At 39.0% G+C, this 20,983-nt stretch overlaps 1 protein-coding gene across 5 annotated transcripts in view; it reads right to left on the bottom strand.

Moving 5' to 3' along the window:
• The window catches only part of NRF1 (nuclear respiratory factor 1), a 142,856-nt gene that overhangs the window by 84,581 nt on the left and 37,292 nt on the right, over positions 1-20,983 (bottom strand). For all 5 annotated transcript variants that reach the window (XM_042924387.1, XM_042924388.1, XM_042924406.1 and 2 more), the window contains exon 2: positions 7,195-7,426. In XM_042924387.1, the coding sequence (XP_042780321.1) occupies positions 7,195-7,417 (223 nt within the window). In that variant the 5' untranslated portion in view covers positions 7,418-7,426. The remainder of the gene's footprint in view (positions 1-7,194; positions 7,427-20,983) is intronic.

Below are 20,983 nucleotides of genomic sequence, written 5' to 3'. Positions count from 1 at the left end.
AGGGGCAGAGAGAGAGGGAGACACAGAATCGGAAACAGGCTCCAGGCTCCGAGCCATCAGCCCAGAGCCCGACGCGGGGCTCGAACTCACGGACCGCGAGATCGTGACCTGGCTGAAATCGGACGCTTAACCGACTGCGCCACCCAGGCGCCCCAAGGGCAGTCCTATTTTTAATTTTTTGCAGAAACTTCATACTGTTTTCCACAGAGGCTGTACCATTTTACATTCCCACCAACAGCATACAAGGTTCCAATTTCTCCATATCCTTGCTAATATTTATCTTCTGTTTTTTGTTGTTTTTTTTAAAATGCTTATTTATGACAGCACAAGAGGGAGAGGGGGAGAGAGAGAGAGAGAGGGAGAGAGAGAGAGAGAGAGAGAGAGAGAGAGAGAGAGAGAGAGAATATCTGTGTTGACAGCACAGAGCCCAATGGGGGACTTAATCTCATGAACCATGAGATCATGTCCTGAGCCAAAATCAAGAGTCAAATGCTTAACTGACTGAGCCACCCAGGCCCACCCCCCCCGCCCCCCGCCTTTTTTCATAAGAGTCATCCTTACAGGTGTTAGGTAATATCTCATGTGGTTTCAATTTGCATCTCCTTGATGATTAGTAATGTTGAGCATCTTTTCATGGGCCTGTTGACCATTTGTACATCTTCTTTAGAGAGATGTCTACTTCAGTCCTTTGTCCATTTAAAAAAAAAATTTTTTAACGTTTTATTATTGAGAGACAGGGAGACACACAGCGTGAGCAGGGGAGGGGTAGAGAGAGGGGGAGACACAGAATCTGAAGTAGGCTCCAGGCTCAGAGCTGTCAGCCCAGAGCCCGACACGGGGCTCAAACTCACAAACTGTAAGATCATGACCTGAGCTGAAGTTGGTTGTTTAACCAACTGAGCCACCCAGGCGCCCCTGTCCATTTTTTAATCAGGTTATTTGTTTTTATTCTATTGAGTTGTAGGAGTCCAACATTTTATTACTAAAACTTTCAAATACAGAGCAAAGTTGAAAGATTTTTATGGCAAATATTCATATATCTTCCACTTACACTCTACTATTAATATTTTACTATCTGCATCTATCCATCTTTTTTTTTTAAAGTTTTTTAAAGACTGTTTTATTTTTAAGTAATCTCTACACCCAACATGGGGCTTGAACTCACAAGCCTCCAGATCAAGAGTTGCATGCTCTACTGACTGAGCATGAGACAGCCAGGTGCCCCCATCCATCTCTCTACCCATATCATTTTTTAAATTCTGATGCATGTATGGTTCTCCTAAGTATTCAGTAGGAAAATCATGGGCTAGAGTTCTATATTTGTTTATAATTTTTTCTTTTGAGGTAAAATTTACATATACTGCAATGTAAAAATCTTAAGTGTAACTTCAATCAATTCTGAAAAATGTACACACCTATGATAACTAATCTATCAAGATATATAATACCACTGCTACACAAAGTTCTCTTATGTCCCCTCCCAGTCAGTTCCTATCCAATCTCCCAAAAAGTACCTACAATTCTGATTTTTATCATCCTATATTAATTCTGCCTATTCTAGAACTTCAAATAAATAGAAATCATACAGAATATACTTTTTTGTGTAAGGTTTCTTTCACTTAGAATAATGTCTTTGAGGTTCATCCACACTGTTATATGTATTAGTAGTTTGTTCCTTTTTATTGATAAGTAATATTCCATAGTATGAATAAGTCATAGTTAATCCATTACCCTACTGATAGACACTCAGGGAATTTCAAGTTTTAGGCTATTAAGAATAAAGATGCTTAATTAATTTATGAATTCAATACAATTCAAATAAAAGTCCCAGTATGGGTTTTTGTGGAAATTGATAAATTGATCTTAAAATGTAAATGGAAATGCAAAAGGCCAAGAACGGCCAGAATAACTGTGAAGAATTTTAAGAATTTTAAAAGGTGCACTCCTATCAAATATCAGTAGTTACTATAAAGTAGTTACTATAAAGCAATAGTCATTAAGACAGTGTAGAACTGCCTGAAGGCTAGACAAATAAACCAATGCAACTTAATGAAGAGTTCACACACATCTTGTGTCAGAAGACCAAAGTGGGAAAAGGATGAATTATTAAAAATATGGTACTGGGGTGTACCTGCGTGGCTCAGTCGGTTAAGCGTCTGACTTCAGCTCAGGTCATGATCTCGTGGTTCATGGGTTCGAGCCCCGCACCGGGCTCTGTGCTGACAGCTCAGAGCCTGGCACCTGCTGCGGATTCTGTGTCTCCCTCTCTCTGCTCCTCCCCTGCTAACACACTGTCCCTCTCTCAAAAATAAATAAACATTTTAAAATATTAAAAAAAAAAAAAAGCGTACTGGGACAGGGGTGCCTGGATGGCTCAGTCAGTTGAATGTCTCTTGATTTTGGCTCAGGTCATGATCTCATGGTTCGTGGTTTCAAGCCCTGCATCAGGCTCTGGGCTGACAGTTCTGAGCTTGGATACTGCTTCACATTCTGTGTCTACCCGTCTCTCTGCCCCTCCCCGTCTTGTGTGCGTGCACGTGCGTGCTCTCTCTCACCCCCCTCAAAAATAAATAAACATCAGAAAAAAATTTTTAAAAACCCAACATAGTAAAAATCTTCATAACTTCCATAATACACTGTTGTAGAGCATTTATAAACTCAGGGTTAAGAATTCCTTAAATAAGACTCCAAAAGGATAAGCTGATAAATTTCACAATAATATAAATTAAAACCTTTATGGACAAAAACAAATAATAAAAACTGAGGGAAAGGGGTGGTCAACAAATTGGGAGAAGATAATAAATGCAATGCATATTATCAAGAGAAGAACAGTATTAAGTTTATGTCAATAACTCTTACAAATCAATAGGAAAAAAAAACGATAACCCAAATGGACAAAGGCATAAATAGGAAATGTGCACAGGAAGAAAAGTGAATAGTCAAAAAAGATCTGAAATGGTGCTCTATCTTGTCTTTCTACACTGTCTGGAGCCTCTTGCTCAGACACAAGTAAATTCAACCAACAGCGAGATATTTCATATTCATCCAACTGGCAAAACCAAAAAACGATTGGCAATACCAAATCTGGTATGGATTGGAAGCAAAAGGCACATTGTTTGTGGGAATGTAAGTTCATACAACGATCCGGAAAGACATTTAGAACATTTAGTAAAGCTGAAACTGTGCCCATCTTTGCCCTCTAATTCTCCTCTTGGGTATACCCTTCAGCATTGTTTTCAAACTGCAGGTTTCTGTTCTTTGGTGGTTCATGAGTAATTTCAGTTTTTTGTTTTGGTTTTTTTTTTTGTATTTTGTGTTTTTTAAAATAAAATGGAATGAAGTGAAAGATTCTAGAACATATCAGAGAGCATGTCACTTGCAGAGGGGTGTTACTCCATGAGAAACTTACTCAGTTATATGTGCATTCATTTCTCCTAGATCACAATGTAAAATGTATCACTGTGGGAACTGTCGAGAGTTTGAAAACCAATGCCAAAAGAAACTCTCACAATTTGTACAAGAAAACACAAAATAATTTTCATTTGCAGCTATTGTAATAGCAAAAACTTATACAACCTAAATGTTATAATGATATATGACGTATTTAGATGATGAATGGAATACCAAATAACAGTTAAAATAAAACTGCCACATTATCAATATGAATAGAATCTCAAAAAAAAAAACAACTGAATAAACAATGTTACACAGAGAGAGGATTAGAAATGGTATCATTTAGGGGCGCCTGGGTGGCTCAGTCGGTTAAGCGGCCGACTTCGGCTCAGGTCATGATCTCGCGGTCCGTGAGTTCGAGCCCCGCGTCGGGCTCTGTGCTGACCGCTCAGAGCCTGGAGCCTGTTTCAGATTCTGTGTCTCCCTCTCTCTGACCCTCCCCTGTTCATGCTCTGTCTCTCCCTGTCTCAAAAATAAATAAAACGTTTAAAAAAAAAAATTAAAAAAAAAAAAGAAATGATATCATTTATATAAAATTTAACACATGTCAAACCAGGTTCAGTATTATTTATTGATACATAGGTGTACAGCAGAAGTATAAAAGAAATGCATGAGAATGAGAAAGATCAAATTTAGAATAGCGGTTACCTCAGTGGAGGGAGAGAAAAGAATAGGATTAGAAAAGCAGCAACCTGCTTCCCTTCCCTCTCCGTTCACCTTACTTCATTATTTCCTCCAGAGTCCTCAGTGCTTTTTATTTTACTTTATTATTTGTACCCTTCTCTCCACCACTGGTCTGTAAGCTACTGTAAGAGCAAGCTCCTGCCTGTCTTGTTTGTAGCAGCTATACATAGTGACAGAGAGTATACAGTAATTCCTCAATAACTGCTGAATGGTTAAATGGTATATCATCTCTACTAGCTAGGCCTCAGTTTCCACATTTGCCACATGAAAGTGTTAGATTAGACTCCTTTCCTAATTTTAACACTATGACAATTCAGCACATACAGTAATGTAGCAAAACTCTGTCTCAAAAGCATCTTCCTTCCTAGGAAAGAAGTTGACCTGGATTCATTATGTTAGGATGCCCTCTTCTGGGAAGTATAAAAATTTCAAAAATATATTTTGCAAACATTTCATGTGTTCCTGCCACTAAGTTTTATTTTAAAATCACAATTCCAGAAATACACAGTGGATAATAACTGATGGTAATTAGATCGTTTTTCATTACACTTGTCTTCTTCTCTTTAAACATAGCAAATACTAAAAAGATGAAATATGTTGGCTATTCCCGATAATTGATTTACTGTTCAGCTTTCCCTAAATATCTTATAAGATCAATGTTCCTTATACAGTATCAAACCCATCCAGGCATGGCTTACATGGAGTCTTCCACATAGTGCTTAACATGCAATGTAAACAGCAAAGAGAATGGCACAAAATATAGCCCAGCTTTAAGTCATTTAGTGGCCCAGAACATCTCAAAACCTTAAATTGGATTAAGATAATCCAGGATTTCTAGTGTCCTCAGGCATCTGGCAGAAGCAAAGAAAAATCCTCTCTAGAGGACAATAATATTATTCTAGACCCCAAATTATTTCTAAAAGTAAATTTCCAAACACACCATCCGGCATTCATTTAAATATAACCAATACATAAAGAGAAAAACTAATGTAAACAAGAAATAGCACTAACAACCTATAACAGAAAAAGACTCACGGGCACTTCAGAGAGTAGAATTACCAAATATACTATAAAATCATGATGCTTACTTCACTCACAGAGAATAAAAAAACTTTTTTTTCTACTACAACTAGAAACTATAATAGTACAAATTTGGGGAGAAAAAAACGTACTAGAAATTCTAAAACAAGAAAAAAAACTATATTACTAAAATTAGCTTTCTCAGTGATCTCAGTGGACAGATTTAAAAGCACCTTAGACACAGTTGAAGAGAAAAATTAATAAACTGGAAGAGAGTTTGAAGAAACTCAGTCCACAGACTGAAGCATAAAGAGACAAAATGATAGTAATACAGAATAGAAGGTGAGAGACATAAAGGACTCGATGAGAAAAACTAACATATTTAATTGGAGTCATAGAAGGAAGAGATGGAATGGAGCAAAGGCAAAACTTGAAGCAAACTCTATAGTGACTAAGATTTTCTGGAACTGATGAAAGACATCAATACACAGATTCAAAATGTTCAAAGAATCCTAAACAATTAAATGAGAAGTCCAGAGCCAGATATAGCACAAAAACTGAACACAGGAAAACCAAAACAAAACAAAACAAAAGACAGAGAAGATCTTAAGAACAGTGGGAGGTGGGGTCTGTGTGGGAGATAACCTTCAAAGGAGCAGCTGTTAGAATAAAGAAGTTGAATTCCAAAAAGCAAGGATGGAAGCCAGGACAGTGGAAACAGTTTCTTAAATATGGGGGGGGGGGGGATAAGTACCAACCTAGAATTCTATACCCAGTAAGAACATCCTTCGAGACTTAAGGTTAAATAAGAACATTCTCAGACAAATAAAAACTGAGAGGGGCGCCTGGGTGGCTCAGTCGGTTAGGCATCCGGCTTCGGCTCAGGTCATGATCTCACGGTCCATGAGTTCGAGCCCCGTGTCGGGCTCTGTGCTGACAGCTCAGAGCCTGGAGCCTGTTTCACATTCTGTGTCTCCCTCTCTCTCTGCCCCTCCCCTGTTCATGCTCTGTCTCTGTCTGTCTCAAAAATAAATAAACGTTAATAAATAAATAAATAAATAAATAAAACTGAGAGACTTCCACGATGAAGGAAATACTAAATGGTATCTTTAAGTAGAAGAAAAATTCTCAGAAGGCAAGTTGGATATAAAGGAAAAAGTGAACATTGGGGCACTTGGGTGGCTCAGTTGGTTAAACTTCCAACTTCGGCTCAGGTCATGATCTCACGGTCCATGAGTTCGAGCCCCATGTCGGGCTCTGTGCTGACAGCTCAGAGCCAGAAGCCTGCTTCAGATTCTGTGTTTCCCTCTCTCTCTGTCCCTCCCCCACTCATAGTCGATCTCTGTGTCTCTCTCAAATAAATAAAACCTTAAAAATTTTTAAAAAACGAACACTAACAATGGATAAAACAAAAAATAATGTCTTGTGTGGCTTAAAATATACAAAGAATCAATACACAGAACAACAAGAGCATATAGGTCAGGATCAGGGGAATAAAATCCGAGTGTTCCAAGAAAATTGCATTATCCCTAAGAGGACAAAAGTACCAGTTACAGAAGACTTCGAAATAAGTTAAAGATGTATTATAATTTCTAGGGGTACCACTCATCATGAAAATATGTATAACTTCCAAACTGACAAGAAAAAAAATTAAAAATTTTCCAGTCCCTCCAAAACATGAAGAAAATATAAACAAAGAATAAGTGGGATGAAGAGAAAGCATACAATAAACATGGTAAATTTAAATCGAAATATACCAGTGACTACATTCAATGTAAATGGACTAAGTGCTTTAGTTAAAAAGTCAAAAGATTGCTGGAATGGATGAAAAAACAAAAACAGTCATATCGTTAATAGTGTATGATTCTAAAGCTTCAGTCTCAGTATAACACAAGCACAAGCAAGGTTTAAAAGAAAAAATCATGAAGGTATGATATGGAGACGTATGTGAGAGTGCCTGCATCCTAGGCCCTTTCAGATATGCACAATACCAGAGGTAAGCGAAAAATAAAGAGCATCTGATCCAAACAACATTACCTGCAGCAGCCAGATGAGCGGTGACCTCATCAGCCGCTGTGGAGTTGAGTATGTCTGAATCATCGTAAGAGGTGTCCTCAGGAGAAGAAGGAGAGTCTTCATCAGCACTCAGCATACTGTGCTCAGTGTAGGTGGCCACATGGACCTGCTGTACTTGTTGGGCAACTGCATGGGCTTCTATGGTAGCCATGTGTTCAGTTTGGGTCACTCCGTGTTCCTCCATGAAGATTTACTGTCAGAAGAAAAGGCAAAGAACAGAATTCAGTGTGTAATATAACACAATGCTTATACTAAGCAATATTTTCCTCAAGAGCAGAGGAAGGCTACAATTTCACTACATACCTCACCACACCAAGTCGTAGGAAATGGAAAGCACCATTCAAATATGACCTAAAAAATGGTAGAATGTTTCCCTGATGTAAAACCATTCTGATAGAAATTCACTGTGCTAATTTTATCCCTCAGGTCACAAAACTGTAAGTACTCTTGATATCACATATAATAATAAAAAGATACTTTAAAGAACAATAAAAAGATACTTTAAAGATCTTGATGACTCGCATTTGAAATTGTAGACATAAAAACACTTAGTAAGTGGGGCATGTGGGTGGCTCATTTGGTGAAGCATCCAACTGTTGATTTCAGCTCAGGTCATCATCTCATGGTTTGGTTTGTGGGATCAAGCCCCGTGTCGGGCTTGTGCTGATAACATGGCACCTGCTTGGAATTCTCTCTCCCTCTCTCTCTGCCTCTCCCCCATTTGCGTGTGTGCGCATGCGCACTCTCTCTCGCTCTCTCTCCCTCTCAAAATAAATAAACTTAAAAAAAAACAGGAAGTAAATGAATACTTAACATTTTCTTTGTATTTCAGACAAATGGAAGTTAAGCTTTATTTTTCCCAAAAATAAATCATTTAAAATGGTCTTTCTGCTTATAAAACTGTGCTTCTTATAAACCTTGATATGATAAAGTAATTTTTTAAGTTTATTTATTTTGAGAGAGAGAGAGACAGAGCAGGAGAGGGGCAGAGAGGGAGAGAGAGAATCTCAAGCAGGCTCTACACTATCAGCACAGGGCCTGACATGAAGCTTTATCTCACGAACTGTGAGATCATGACCTGAGCTAAAATCAAGAGTCCAACACTCAACCGACTCAGCCACCCAGGTGCCCCATGATGCGGTAATTTATAAAGTAGTAACATAAAGGTTTGTACTTCTATGGCAATTTTAATCTGTCCCCTCTTCCCCCTCAACCTACAGAAGTGTGTTATCCTTAAAAATTTTTTTGAAGCAAACATACATATGTTCATATACAAAAGTCAATTGCTTTCCTATATACCAATAAACAAATAGAATTTGAATTTAAAACATGATGCCAAAGGGGCGCCTGGGTGGCTCAGTCGGTTAAGCGGCCGACTTCGGCTCAGGTCATGATCTTGCAGTCCGTGAGTTCGAGCCCCGCGTCGGGCTCTGTGCTGACAGCTCAGAGCCTGGAGCCTGTTTCAGATTCTGTGTCTCCCTCTCTCTCTGACCTTCCCCCATTCATGCTCTGTCTCTCTCTGTCTCAAAAATAAATAAACGTTAAAAAAAAAATTAAAAAAAAAACAAAAACACGATGCCATTTACATTAGCAGGCAAACAAAAAAACCAATAAACAAAAACCAGAATACTTAGGTATATATCTAACAAAATATGGGCACGATCTATTTGAGGAAAACTACAAAACTCTGATGAAGGAAATCAAAGAAGAACTAAATAATAGAAACAGATTCCATGTTCATGGATAGGAAGATTCAATATTGTCAAGATGTCCTAAATCGACCCATGGATTCAATGCAATCCCAATTGGAATCCCAGCAAGTTATTTTATGAATATCAAAACTGACTCTAAAGTTTATGTGGAAAGGTAAAAGACCCAGAATAGCAAACATGACACTGAAGAAGAACAAAGCTGGAAGATTGATACTACTCTGTTTCAAGACTTATTAAAGCTACAGTAATCAAAGCAATGTGGAATTAGTGAAAGAACAAACAAATCAATGGAACAGAATAGAGACACCAGAAATAGATCCCCATAAATACAGTCAACTGATCTTTGACAAACAAGCAAAGGCAATACAACGGAGCCAAAAGAGTCTCCTCAACAAATGGTGCTAGAACAACTGGGCATCACATGTCAAAAGTGACTCTCGACAGACTTTACACCCTTCCAAAAATTAACTCAAAATGGATCATAGACCTAAATTAACATGGAAGACTATAAGACTCCTAGAAAATAACATAGGAGAGAAGTTAAGTGACCTTTGCTATGGTGATGACTTTTTACAGACAACATCAAATGCTTGATCCACGAAAGAAATAATTGAGACGCTGGACATCATTAAAAATTTCTGCTCTATGAAAAGAACTTTCTACGAAGATAATGAGAACACGAGTCACAGACTAGGAGAATTTATCTGTAAAAGTCATTGGATAAAGGACTATTTTCCAAAATATACAAAGAACTCTTAAAACTAAACCATAAGAAAATGAACCACCTGATTAAAAAATGGCGAAAGACCTGAACAGACACCTCACCAAAAAGTTATACAGATGGCAGATTAAGCATGTGAAAAGATGTCCGATCATGTCATTAGGGAATTGTAAATTAAAACAGTGAGATAATAATATACATCTACTGGAATGGCTAAAATCCAAAACACCAATACTACCAAATGCTGGTTAGGATGTGAAGCAACAGCAATTCTTATTTATTAATGGGGGGAATGCAAAATGGTATAGACACTTTGGGAGATCGTTTGGAAGTTTATAACAAAACTAAATATATTCTTAACACACAATCCAGTAATTGTGGTCTTTGGTATTTACCAAAGAAGTTACAAACTTCTGTCCACAAAAAAAAAAACACAAAAAAACCTGTTAAGAGATGTTTACAGCATATTCATAATTGTTATACCTGGGAAGTAACTGAAATATCCTTCAGTAGGTGGATATCCATTCAACAGAATGAATAAATCAACTGTGGAACATCCAGATAATGGAATATTATTCAGCATTACAAAGACATGAGCTATTAAGCTATGAAAAGACATGGAGGAACCTTAAATGCATAGCTAAGTGAAAGAAGTCAATGTTAAAAGGCTACATATTGTATGACTACAACTATATGAAAGGTCTGGAAAAGGCAGAACTATGGAGACAGTAAAAGAATCGGTGGTTGCCAGGGATGAGGGGGAAGAAAGAATCAAAAGGCGGAGCACAAATTCTGTAGGGTGGTAAAACTACTGCGTATGATACTATAAATGGTAGAAAATATGTCATTATGCATTTATCAAACCCATAGAACGAAAACACAAACAGTAAGCCACAATGTGAATTATGGGATGATAATGGTGTGGCAGTGTAGGCTGACCTGTTAGAACAAGTGCACCTCTCTGGTATGGAGGATGTTGGCACTGGGGGAGGCTGTGCCAGGGTGGGGGGGAGGGGGGCACACGGGGAAACTACGCTCTCCCCTCTATGTGTCAATTATACCTCAAGAAAGGTTAAAAAAGAAAAGAAGTTCTGCCACATGCTACCACACAGATGAACTTGAAGACACACTAAGGGAAATAAGCCAGTCCAAAAGGACAAATCCTGTATGATGGATTCCACTTATATGAGGTCTCTGAAGCAGTCAAATTCATAGAGAGCAGAAGGGTGGTTGCAAGCGGTTGAGAGGGGAGGGAAAACAGAGGGACGGCCTCACAGGACAGAGTTTCAGTTTTGCAAGATGAAAAGAGTTCTGGAGGTTACACAGCAATATAAACGTACTTGACGCTACCGAACCGTATACTACAAAGTGGTTAAGGTGGTGGGTACATTTTACGTTATGTAGATTTTTCCACAATTAAAAAAAAAAAAAATCATCCCTGACATCAGTGTAACTACTGTGTGAAGGATAAATGAATGACATCATAGAGCAGAACAATAAAACTAGCCGTTATTATCTTAAAAAAAAAAACAAAACTTTGCATATTGTTTGATTTAAAAAAAAAAAAAAAGGGGCGCCTGGGTGGCGCAGTCGGTTAAGCGTCCGACTTCAGCCAGGTCACGATCTCACGATCTCGCGGTCTGTGAGTTCGAGCCCCGCGTCAGGCTCTAGGCTGATGGCTCGGAGCCTGGAGCCTGTTTCCGATTCTGTGTCTCCCTCTCTCTCTGCCCCTCCCCCGTTCATGCTGTGTCTCTCTCTGTCCCAAAAATAAATAAAAAACGTTGGAAAAAAAAAAAAAAAAAAAAAAGAATACAGGGGCACCTCAGTGGCTCAGTTGGTGAAGTGTCCAACTCTTGGTTTCAGTTCAGGTCATGATCTCATGGTTTGTGGGATCAAGCCCTGCGTCGGGCTCTGCACTGACAGCACGGAACCTGCTTGGGATTCTCTCTCCCCCTCTCTCTGCCCCCCCACCCCGCTCATACTGTCTCTCTCTCAAAATAAAGAAATCAACTTAAAAAAAATATTTAAAAAGAGTACAATACTCTGAAATAAGTCAGTCAAAGACAAATGCTATGATTTCACCCATATGTGGAATTTAAGAAACAAAACAAGCGAACAAAGAAAAAAAGAGACAAACCAAGAAACAGACTCTTAACTATAGAGAACAAACAGATGGTTACCAGAAGGCAGGGGGATGGGGGGAATACATGAAGGGAATTAAGAGTCACTGAGTGATGTATGGAATTGTGAAATCACTATATTGTACACCTGAAACTAATATAACACTGCATGTTAACTATACTGGAATTAAAATTTAAAAATAATTTTAATAAAAAAAATTCTTAAAGGTAAAATTTCTCAGTCAAGAGTATATATATTTTAAATTTTGATGCTTACTGACAAGCTGAGTGTTTAATCTCTACTTGTATAACCCACCCAGCCACCCACCCCCAATCTGGAATTCAACCAGCATGCAACAGAATAAATACAGCACTACATATCTAGAGTTTACCAGTAAAAAAAAGAAAGGCAGCCAGACAGCTATAACCCTTATGGCTATAAGTAAGAAGAATATACTTATCTATTCAAGTAAAATTCTTCTATCATTTTTATTCTACTCTATTGTAAAACTCTCCTTTTCCTTCTTTGAAGACTTCTGAGATCCTTGGTTTCTCTGAGTGATTGCTTTCTTTCTTTTCCCTAGAGGCCTACCCCTACCCTTACCCCTCCAGAGAGCTTTCTTAAGCCCCATCTTGTTATGTCTTTGTTCTTCAGGTCAACTGGTTCCATGTAGATGATGACCAGATCTTCGCCTTTCAGAGAGGCTCTTGATTTCTGTTTAATATTCTTGTGTTGTGTCCAAAAAAAAATTTTTTTTTGCTCTTTTTATTACCTTCTCTCACTCTCACACCATTATACATATAACAACTCATCCTTCTAACTCTGATTCCTAACTTTGGGACTATTCAATTATCTCAAGGAGTATTCTCTATTTCAAAATAAAATTCACTTTAATTACAAAATAAAACAACCACATGATGTCTCAAATCTACAAAGGTCAGGAATCACTGATTATCATTTGACCCCCCCTCTTTCCACACGTTCTTTCTGCTTGAGGTCATCTCCCCAGCCCTGTATCTCTGTGTGGCATAATGCTTTCATGATTGTTTCTTCAAATGGAGCTTTGGAAGATACATGGTAAAATAGCATGTATTTAATAAGAGAAAAAAATTTTTTTTAAAAAAAGGTAAAATGTTAACATTTGGGAAATGTGGGTAATGAGAGATCTTTATACTATTTTTACAACTTTTCTAAAAATCTAAAATTATGTTGAAATAATTTTTTTCTTTTCTTCCTCTTCTCCTCCTCCTCCTCCCCCTCCTCCTCCTCCTACTTTTCCTTCTTCTTCTTCTTTTCTTCTTCTTTAAAGAAAGCTATCTAGGGGCGCCTGGGTGGCTCGGTCGGTTAAGCGTCCGACTTCGGCTCAGGTCATGATCTCACGGTCCGTGAGTTCGAGCCCCGCGTCGGGCTCTGTGCTGACAGCTCAGAGCCTGGAGCCTGTTTCGGATTCTGTGTCTCCCTCTCTCTCTGCCCCTCCCCTGTTCATGCTCTGTCTCTCTCTGTCTCAAAAATAAATAAACGTTAAAAAAAATAAATAAAAAAATTAAAAAAAAGAAAGCTATCTAGTAAGGTTTCTTCCATATCCTAAGTTTGGTGCATTTCAGAAAGGTTTCTTCCATATCCTAAGTTTGGTGCATTTCAGAATATTCAAGGGACTATATCCTATCTCCCAGATTTGCACATATCCAAAATGCAATTTGGACACACTATTTAAGTTGCACAATTAAACACAATATACGAGAGGAAAACACCATGAAAATACTGTTTTTTCCATCCATTTCACTGTTCTAGAGTGATAGACAAACTACGTAGGTCATTTTTAAATTCTGGGTTCTTCAAAATTGTTTTTAAATGATTTGGGATTAGATGGCAATCTAACTGCCTTTCAAAGGGATTTGTCCACCATGCACTTGGTGTAATGGATTTCCATTCTTTCCTGCAGAATGCGGTCCGCGGCATAAATCAATACGGCAGTCTGTTTCACAGGCCTGTCACTTGTGCCCAGTGCCTCATCACTTTCCATCTCTCTCCCCATCCCACCCTGCAGCCTCTCTAACCATTTCTTTCAGCACTCTGTAAAAAGCAAAGGCAAAGGTATTTCAGACTTCTCTGAACCAGAGAGGGATACTTGTAAATGATGCTTTCGATGTTTTCATAAAATAACACATAAAATAGGATGTTTAAAGCCAGATATGACTGGCGCGCGCGCGCGCACACACACACACACACACACACACACACACACACACACACACACACTGCTGGAGGTCATCATTTCTAGTAAACCATTTTAACTTTCATCCATGCGGAGTCAGATTCTGCAGACAGCAAAACTGATAAGAAATGCTAATAAATGAAAACAGATAGTAAGAATGTTTAAAAACAGCACAGACTATTATCAGATTATCCAGGACGCTTGGGATAAGTTACTTAACCCGTAAGCCTCAATTTCAACATTTGTTTTTAAGTGAAAAGAAAACGATAGTACCTGTCCTCAAAGCATATGAGGTTAAACGATATCATCCAGATAAAGTGAAAAACACAATGCTCAGGCACATAAATGCTCAATATTAATTATGATGATGACATCAGAATTCCTCATACCCTTTATGGTCATACCCTTCTTGACTCAATACCTGACTAGTCTTGCAAGGACTGGACCTCAATTTCTTTATCTTTACATGAGACATCCAGCTCTGAGAATACAGTTTTCTTGTGTGCAAGATTTTGAGTCGGGCATCTAAAAAGCCCTTCCTTATTATACTAACTCTGGCAACTGAGATACTGTCCTCCTAGACATAAGGAAACAGTAGAGAACCCACAACTCCAGCCTAATTGTATGAGAGTGCACAAAATGCACTCTTTTTTAAAAAAAAAAGTAGATGAACTAGTAGATGAGCTAGTAGATGAACTACTACTAGTAGATGAGCTAGTAGATGAACTACTACTAGTAGATGAGCTAGTAGATGAACTACTACTAGTAGATGAGCTACTAGATGAACCTACAGTGACTCCTCCAAACAGATGAGAGAAGCAAGGTGAAAGCAACTTGTCACTCTAGATACCGCATCCAAATGAAGGTACATGTGGGGCCAGTGATGTTCAGCAGATTAGTCAACACTCCACTCAAGAAAGTCATTCCCCAAAACAATAACATTGCATTTAATAAGTTTACTAAAACCTCTTTCTTTCTTAGCTGGATCATCATGGGGTTGGGAAGGAGTGGTCTGGTACAGAGGAGTTCCTGCTCTTGCCATTCTGGGCCAGGAAGGGCGAGACTGAAAGGTAATGAAAAAGGCCCAGAAAAACGGATTTGCCTGTCTCCAAGCACCCTGGTAGTTGAAGTCAATAACGCCTAGGAAGCTACCAGAATTTGGATGACACGTCCAACAGAGTTCAATTTAATCTAATCCACACACAATGGATAAGATTAAGTGTAGAATATTAAAAAAAATCAAAGTATAAAGAGCAGGCCAGGAAATCCAATCGAGGTATAACTTAACGTAAAGGAAACCACTCGGCTAATCAATAGCATTATCATATCAAAAGAAAAACTGCCAAGAACTGCCGAAGGGAAAGTCTCAGAGCCAGGCTGCGTCCACAGTCCAAACCAGGCAGAGTAAAACCAAGAGGTTCAACCTATATTCTCGGACATGTCCAGAATCTAAACTCCACAACTAGGATAGAAATTTCGCTCGACAGAAGAGCCTTTCTCAAGAAAGCCTAAAAGTTAACAGCAGAATTTGATTCTTGGGGGAATGTAAAGTAATGGATCAAAATCTCAACACAGCAGGAAAAAAAAAACCCGCACAAGAAAGTCAAGGTGAAAAGAGCAGCACGGGTAAAATGTAGCTTAATTCTGAGTAATAAGTGGAGCTTAAGACAAGAAGAATCCATTTGATCTTCCTAGGAACATTCTCTTTCAAATAGCCCACTGGTGATACCGGACTTGAAAAAAATATCCTCCCACACCACTGTGCTCTCCAAAGAGGGAGAAAAAATGAAGCCACAGTCATGTAGGCAGTTGATTGTTTTCCATTTTCAGACTCCAACTATAGGTAAAAATGCAGAAAACTAAATATAGTACAAAATAGAATGGAAGGGTTATGAACCATGACCATGTAAAAGCACAGATAAAACTGAGAGAAATGAGGAAGAAGGGGTGGGGGAGTGGAGGAATGGCTAGGAGCACTGACATCCCATCTTCATGCAGGGAGGGAGTCAGGAGATGCTATTAAGAGCTAATGGAAGGGGCACCTCAGTGGCTCAGTTGGACTCTTGATTTCAACTCAGGTCATGATCCCAGGGTCGTGGGATCAAGCCCCCCATCGGGATCTGTGCTGAGTGTGGAGTCTGCTTAAGATTCTCTCTTTCTTTCTTTCCCTCTCTCTCTCTCTCTCTCTCTCTCTCTGCCTCCCCCCTATTCACACTCTATCAAAAAAAAAAAAAAAAAAAGAGGGGCGCCTGGGTGGCTCAGTCGGTTGAGCGTCCAACTTCGGCTCAGGTCATGATCTCACAGTTCATAGGTTTGAGCCCCGCATCAGGCTCTGTGCTGACTGCTTGCTCAGAGCCTGGAGCCTGCTTCAGATTCTGTCTCTTTCTCTCTCTGTCCCTCCCTCGCTCACACTTTGTCTCACTCTCACTCTAGCTCCCAAAAAAAAAAAAATAAATAAAGGTAAAAAAAAAAAGAGCGAAAGGAAGAACTCAGTATGACGATGTAACCAACAAAACTAGAGGGGAGCACAGGGAACACTGAGGTAATCCTTATACAGAAGGAAATCAAAAATGCCCACATCTGATAAACCAAGAAGTGGTACTGACATATTATTTACAGTTACAGAGTGCTTATTGTTTGACAATATCATAAACAAAATTTAACTATTTTATATATTTTATAGAGATATAAAAATGGTCAATCATCTCTGAAAAGTAGGACTTCTCAGGGGGTAGGGAAGAGTGTGGCAAAGGCCATTGATTTTTATTATAAATCCTTCTACTTGATTTTTTATCATGAGTGTATACTTTGGCTTCTACCAAAATAAACTTTTAAAACAAATAACTAGAAGATAGCCTTCCAAACTGAGCCTTTTGAAATTTAAGTGACAGACTATAGCAAATTGTCACTAGAAAAATCAAATTCTTATGCTAAGAATCAAGAGAACAGCACAGATCAAGTTTAGAAATCACCTTGCCTTGCGTAAGAGTAACTTCTTAATTTGGAGCATCTGAAAGTAACAAAATTTTGTATGACTGCAATCACATAGTATTTTTCATTCTGATATGTTGACAAAATTTGTAGATATTCATTAATATTAATAACAGCCCAAGAATCCAGTTAATAATAGTGCTGTTATATAATATGTGAGAAAAAAAGCTCACTACACGACATCATAATGACTTACGGATGAGTATTCGCAGTATTGTCAAACTAATACTGTAAGCTCATTGAAGGCAGCACTTGGGTCCATCAAGTCTCTATGAATAGTAGCTGTCATCATTTGCTCTTTAATAAATGTTTGGGTATATAATTGGTTGCATATTTTAATTACTAAAGCAAAACCCAGGCATTACGGTTTCTGTAGTTTCCCCGTAAGGCTGTGATGGCTATTCATCTCTTGTCTTTCAGTCCCAAGCCCTTCTATTGTGCTGAAGTGCTGTCTACCCAGCTTTGGGCTGGGTCAGCAGCCAACCTTTACCAGACTTGCCTGCCAGTTTCCTGTTAGGTTTTACCAAGGGGAAGCAAAAGTGTGGACTAGGAGGAGGGAGGGAGAGGGGATTTCCTTGTAGTTCTCATTCCTATCCACGTTGTTCCAGCAAAGAGGGCAGCTCTATCTCCCAGCTCCAGCTGCCCCTTCTCCCCTGGTGGGTGAGCACCAGCTGCCTGGCATCCCACTCAGAGATCCAGCTACCAGCTGTGTGGGGGCCCCTCTGAACTCCGAGAGTCTTCTCTTCTGTTCCTCCAGCCCTAGGGGTGGTGGCTGCCAGCCGTAGTTCTTAGTATCTGGATTACCTCGATGTCCACTTTTTGCCCCTTCAGTCTTCCAGCACCTAGGTAGCCCATTCCCAGAATTAAATGCCCTGAAATACCTCCTATGGTTTACTAGGCCTGGATTGATACAAAGGGAAGAAAATATGTACCCTCATCAGAAATAACTCATAGGGGGGCGCCTGGGTGGCTCAGTCGGTTGAGCGTCCGACTTCGGCTCAGGTCATGATCTCATGGTCCGGGAGTTCCAGCCCCGCGTTGGGCTCTGTGCTGATGGCTCAGAGCCTGGAGCCTGTTTCAGATTCTGTGTCTCCCTCTCTCTCTGACCCTCCCCCGTTCATGCTCTGTCTCTCTCTGTCTCAAAAATAAATAAACGTTAAAAAAAAAATTTTTTTTAATAAAAAGAAGAAATAACTCATAGGGTGCTGGTAAGCAGCAAAACTTTATACTGACTTGTATAAGTCAATACAACAAAATGTATTGATATTTTATATTGTCAATAAAGTAGATTCTAAGGACATTTTCCGGTAAGATTTCCACTAGGATTTGTTTCCACACACTGATGGAAGGTGAACTCAAATCTTGAGTCTGATGAATCATTAAAACAAGGCTAAGTTAGGGAGTATAATATGAGTCATGAAGAGAGAAATGTAACACTTAGAAGTTAAGAGGGTAACAGACAGAAAGGGAGGTGGGAGATATAAATATAACCCTGTATCTGTTTGAGTGTATCTTACTTACTCTTTTTTTTTTTTTTTAATTTTTAATAAGCTCTACACCCAACATGGGGCTTAAACTCAGGACCCCGAGATCAAGAGTTGCATGCTCTACCGTCTGAGCCAGCCTGATGCACCTATAAAAAGTCTAACATTCCAGACACCTCAAAATCAACATCACAGAAATACAATAAGTGTATTTTTATGGAAATATTAGTGACAAACTATTATTCACAAAAATATTTGTCATATTATTCAATTAACAGACTAGTTTAGGTGTCTGGACCAATCAAAGAAAATGTGGCAGCGATGGCAGTTTTGACCTTCATCTACCGCTCTAAGCTCTTGGCAGACGGCACAGATCCTGCACATCTATTGAAAATCAACAGTGGGTACTATCTATAATTTCCAGTGTGGCTTGCAGCAATTTAGAGTTGTTATTTTTTCTTAGAATGGAACTGGACACAAAGTGTACAAGGGTGTACAAAGTCTCCTCTCCATTCCCCCTCATACCTGCTTAAAGGATTGACCCCACTTCTATAGCGAGGTGGTTAAGAGTACAGAGTGTGATGGGGCGCCTGGGTGGCGCAGTCGGTTAAGCATCCGACTTCAGCCAGGTCACGATCTCACGGTCCGTGGGTTCCAGCCCCGCGTTGGGCTCTGTGCTGATGGCTCAGAGCCTGGAGCCTGTTTCAGATTCTGTGTCTCCCTCTCTCTCTGCCCCTCCCCCGTTCATGCTCTGTCTCTCTCTGTCCCAAAAATAAATAAAAAACGTTGAAAAAAAAAAAATTAAAAAAAAAAAAAAAAAAGAGTACAGAGTGTGAAGCTCAAGTATTATTGGATTCATGTCTTTGCCCTGCCATTCACTAGCACCTTAGACAAGTTCCACTTGACTTCTATGCCTTGGTTTCATCAGCTTTCTCAAATGGGGAGACTAACGGAACCTACTTAATAGAATTACTGAGGACCAAATAAGTTAATAGGTACAAGGGCTTATAACGGGACATGGTATGTAACAAGTCCTATGTAAGTGTTACCTACTATTATTATCATTATTAATTCCACATAGAAATATAAGCAAAGCATAGAAATGCCAAAAGGAAAGTTACATGATTTATTGTTATATTGGGGGAAAAAAATGCTTATAGATCACAAACCAAAAGGTTTTGGCCAGGGGCACCTGGCTGGCTGTCAGTGGAACATGTGACTCTTGATCTCGGGGATGTGGGTTGGAGTCCCACACTGGGTGTAGAGATTACTTAAAAATAAAATCTTAGGAAAAAAAAAAGTTTGGGGCTTATAAGGACCTCTACCCAGAAGTAGTTCTTGACATTTTTTGGATTATGAACCCTTCCGAGGATATGTGAAAGCTATAGACGTCCTCCCTATAAAAATGCATATATACACAGAATTTTCCAAAATATTTCAACATTCTTGGACTCAAATCACAGATTATTTCATGATAATGCATTTACACCAAAGCTGAAACACTAGAGGGTGCCACAACCAAAGAAAAATGTAAAGAAAGCACAGAGAATTTCAGATTGCTTAAAATTCTTCAACTGAAACAAACATCCTTCCACAGAAAAGAAGAATGGGGTGAATCTACTTCACCCAATGCTTTAAAATACATGAACTCTTCTACAGGATCTAGATGAGCACCATCCAACAGAAATTTCTGCGACGGAAATGTTCTGAATTTGCACTGTCCAAAACAGAAGCCGCTAACCACGTGTGGCTACTGACCACGTGAAAATGTGATAACTATGACTAAGGCATTAAAATTAAAATTGTATTTAGTTTTAATTGATTTTTAACTTCAAAACCACATGTGGCTGTGGCTACCACACTGAAGAGTGCAGCTCTACATTCTATTTTTAAGTTTTGAAATGACTTGCTTCTAATCACAGGCATTACACAGCATTGTTAAAGAACTTGAAGGCGGCATCCATGAACATCCAGATAGAGGACTCACAAAAAGTCAGAGGACCAAAGGAACACAGCTCTCGGCTGCCTTCACTCCAGATTCTTTCTTTATACTGCAATTTAATCTGCTAAAAATAAAGCTAATGCTGACCCACCTGTCAGAGAACAGTAGTCTATCCACATTGTAAAACATCTCACAGCTCACAACCCTGTGTCAATCACGGTGCCCTGAATGAAAAAGGTACCTAACTGAATGCTGATGACAATGATAAAAAGGATTAGAATATGCATTTGCAACTATTCGGATGCTTATTAACAGCCACGAATATCAATAAAAAGCAGGTGAGTTGCTGAAGCTATCCCCGGATTAGAAACACGGTGGATAGGGAGTTGAGTATGCCCAGGCATTTGCTAACGGTCAGAAAGCAGCTGGCTCTTTTTTGCAGAAAAATCATTTGTCCACAGCTGCTCCCCAAATCACCAAAAATCAAATTAGCGGTTGTCATGTGAGAGCAAGAGCAGAGGCTGCCTCAATTTCCATTAAGGAGAAATAACTTAAATTGCCAGA

This window comes from Panthera leo, chromosome A2 (assembly GCF_018350215.1).
Source record: "Panthera leo isolate Ple1 chromosome A2, P.leo_Ple1_pat1.1, whole genome shotgun sequence".
Classification (NCBI taxonomy): Eukaryota; Metazoa; Chordata; class Mammalia; order Carnivora; family Felidae; genus Panthera; species Panthera leo.
The sequence above is the reverse complement of the archived record's forward strand: the minus strand, read 5'-3'. Positions and strand labels throughout refer to the sequence as shown.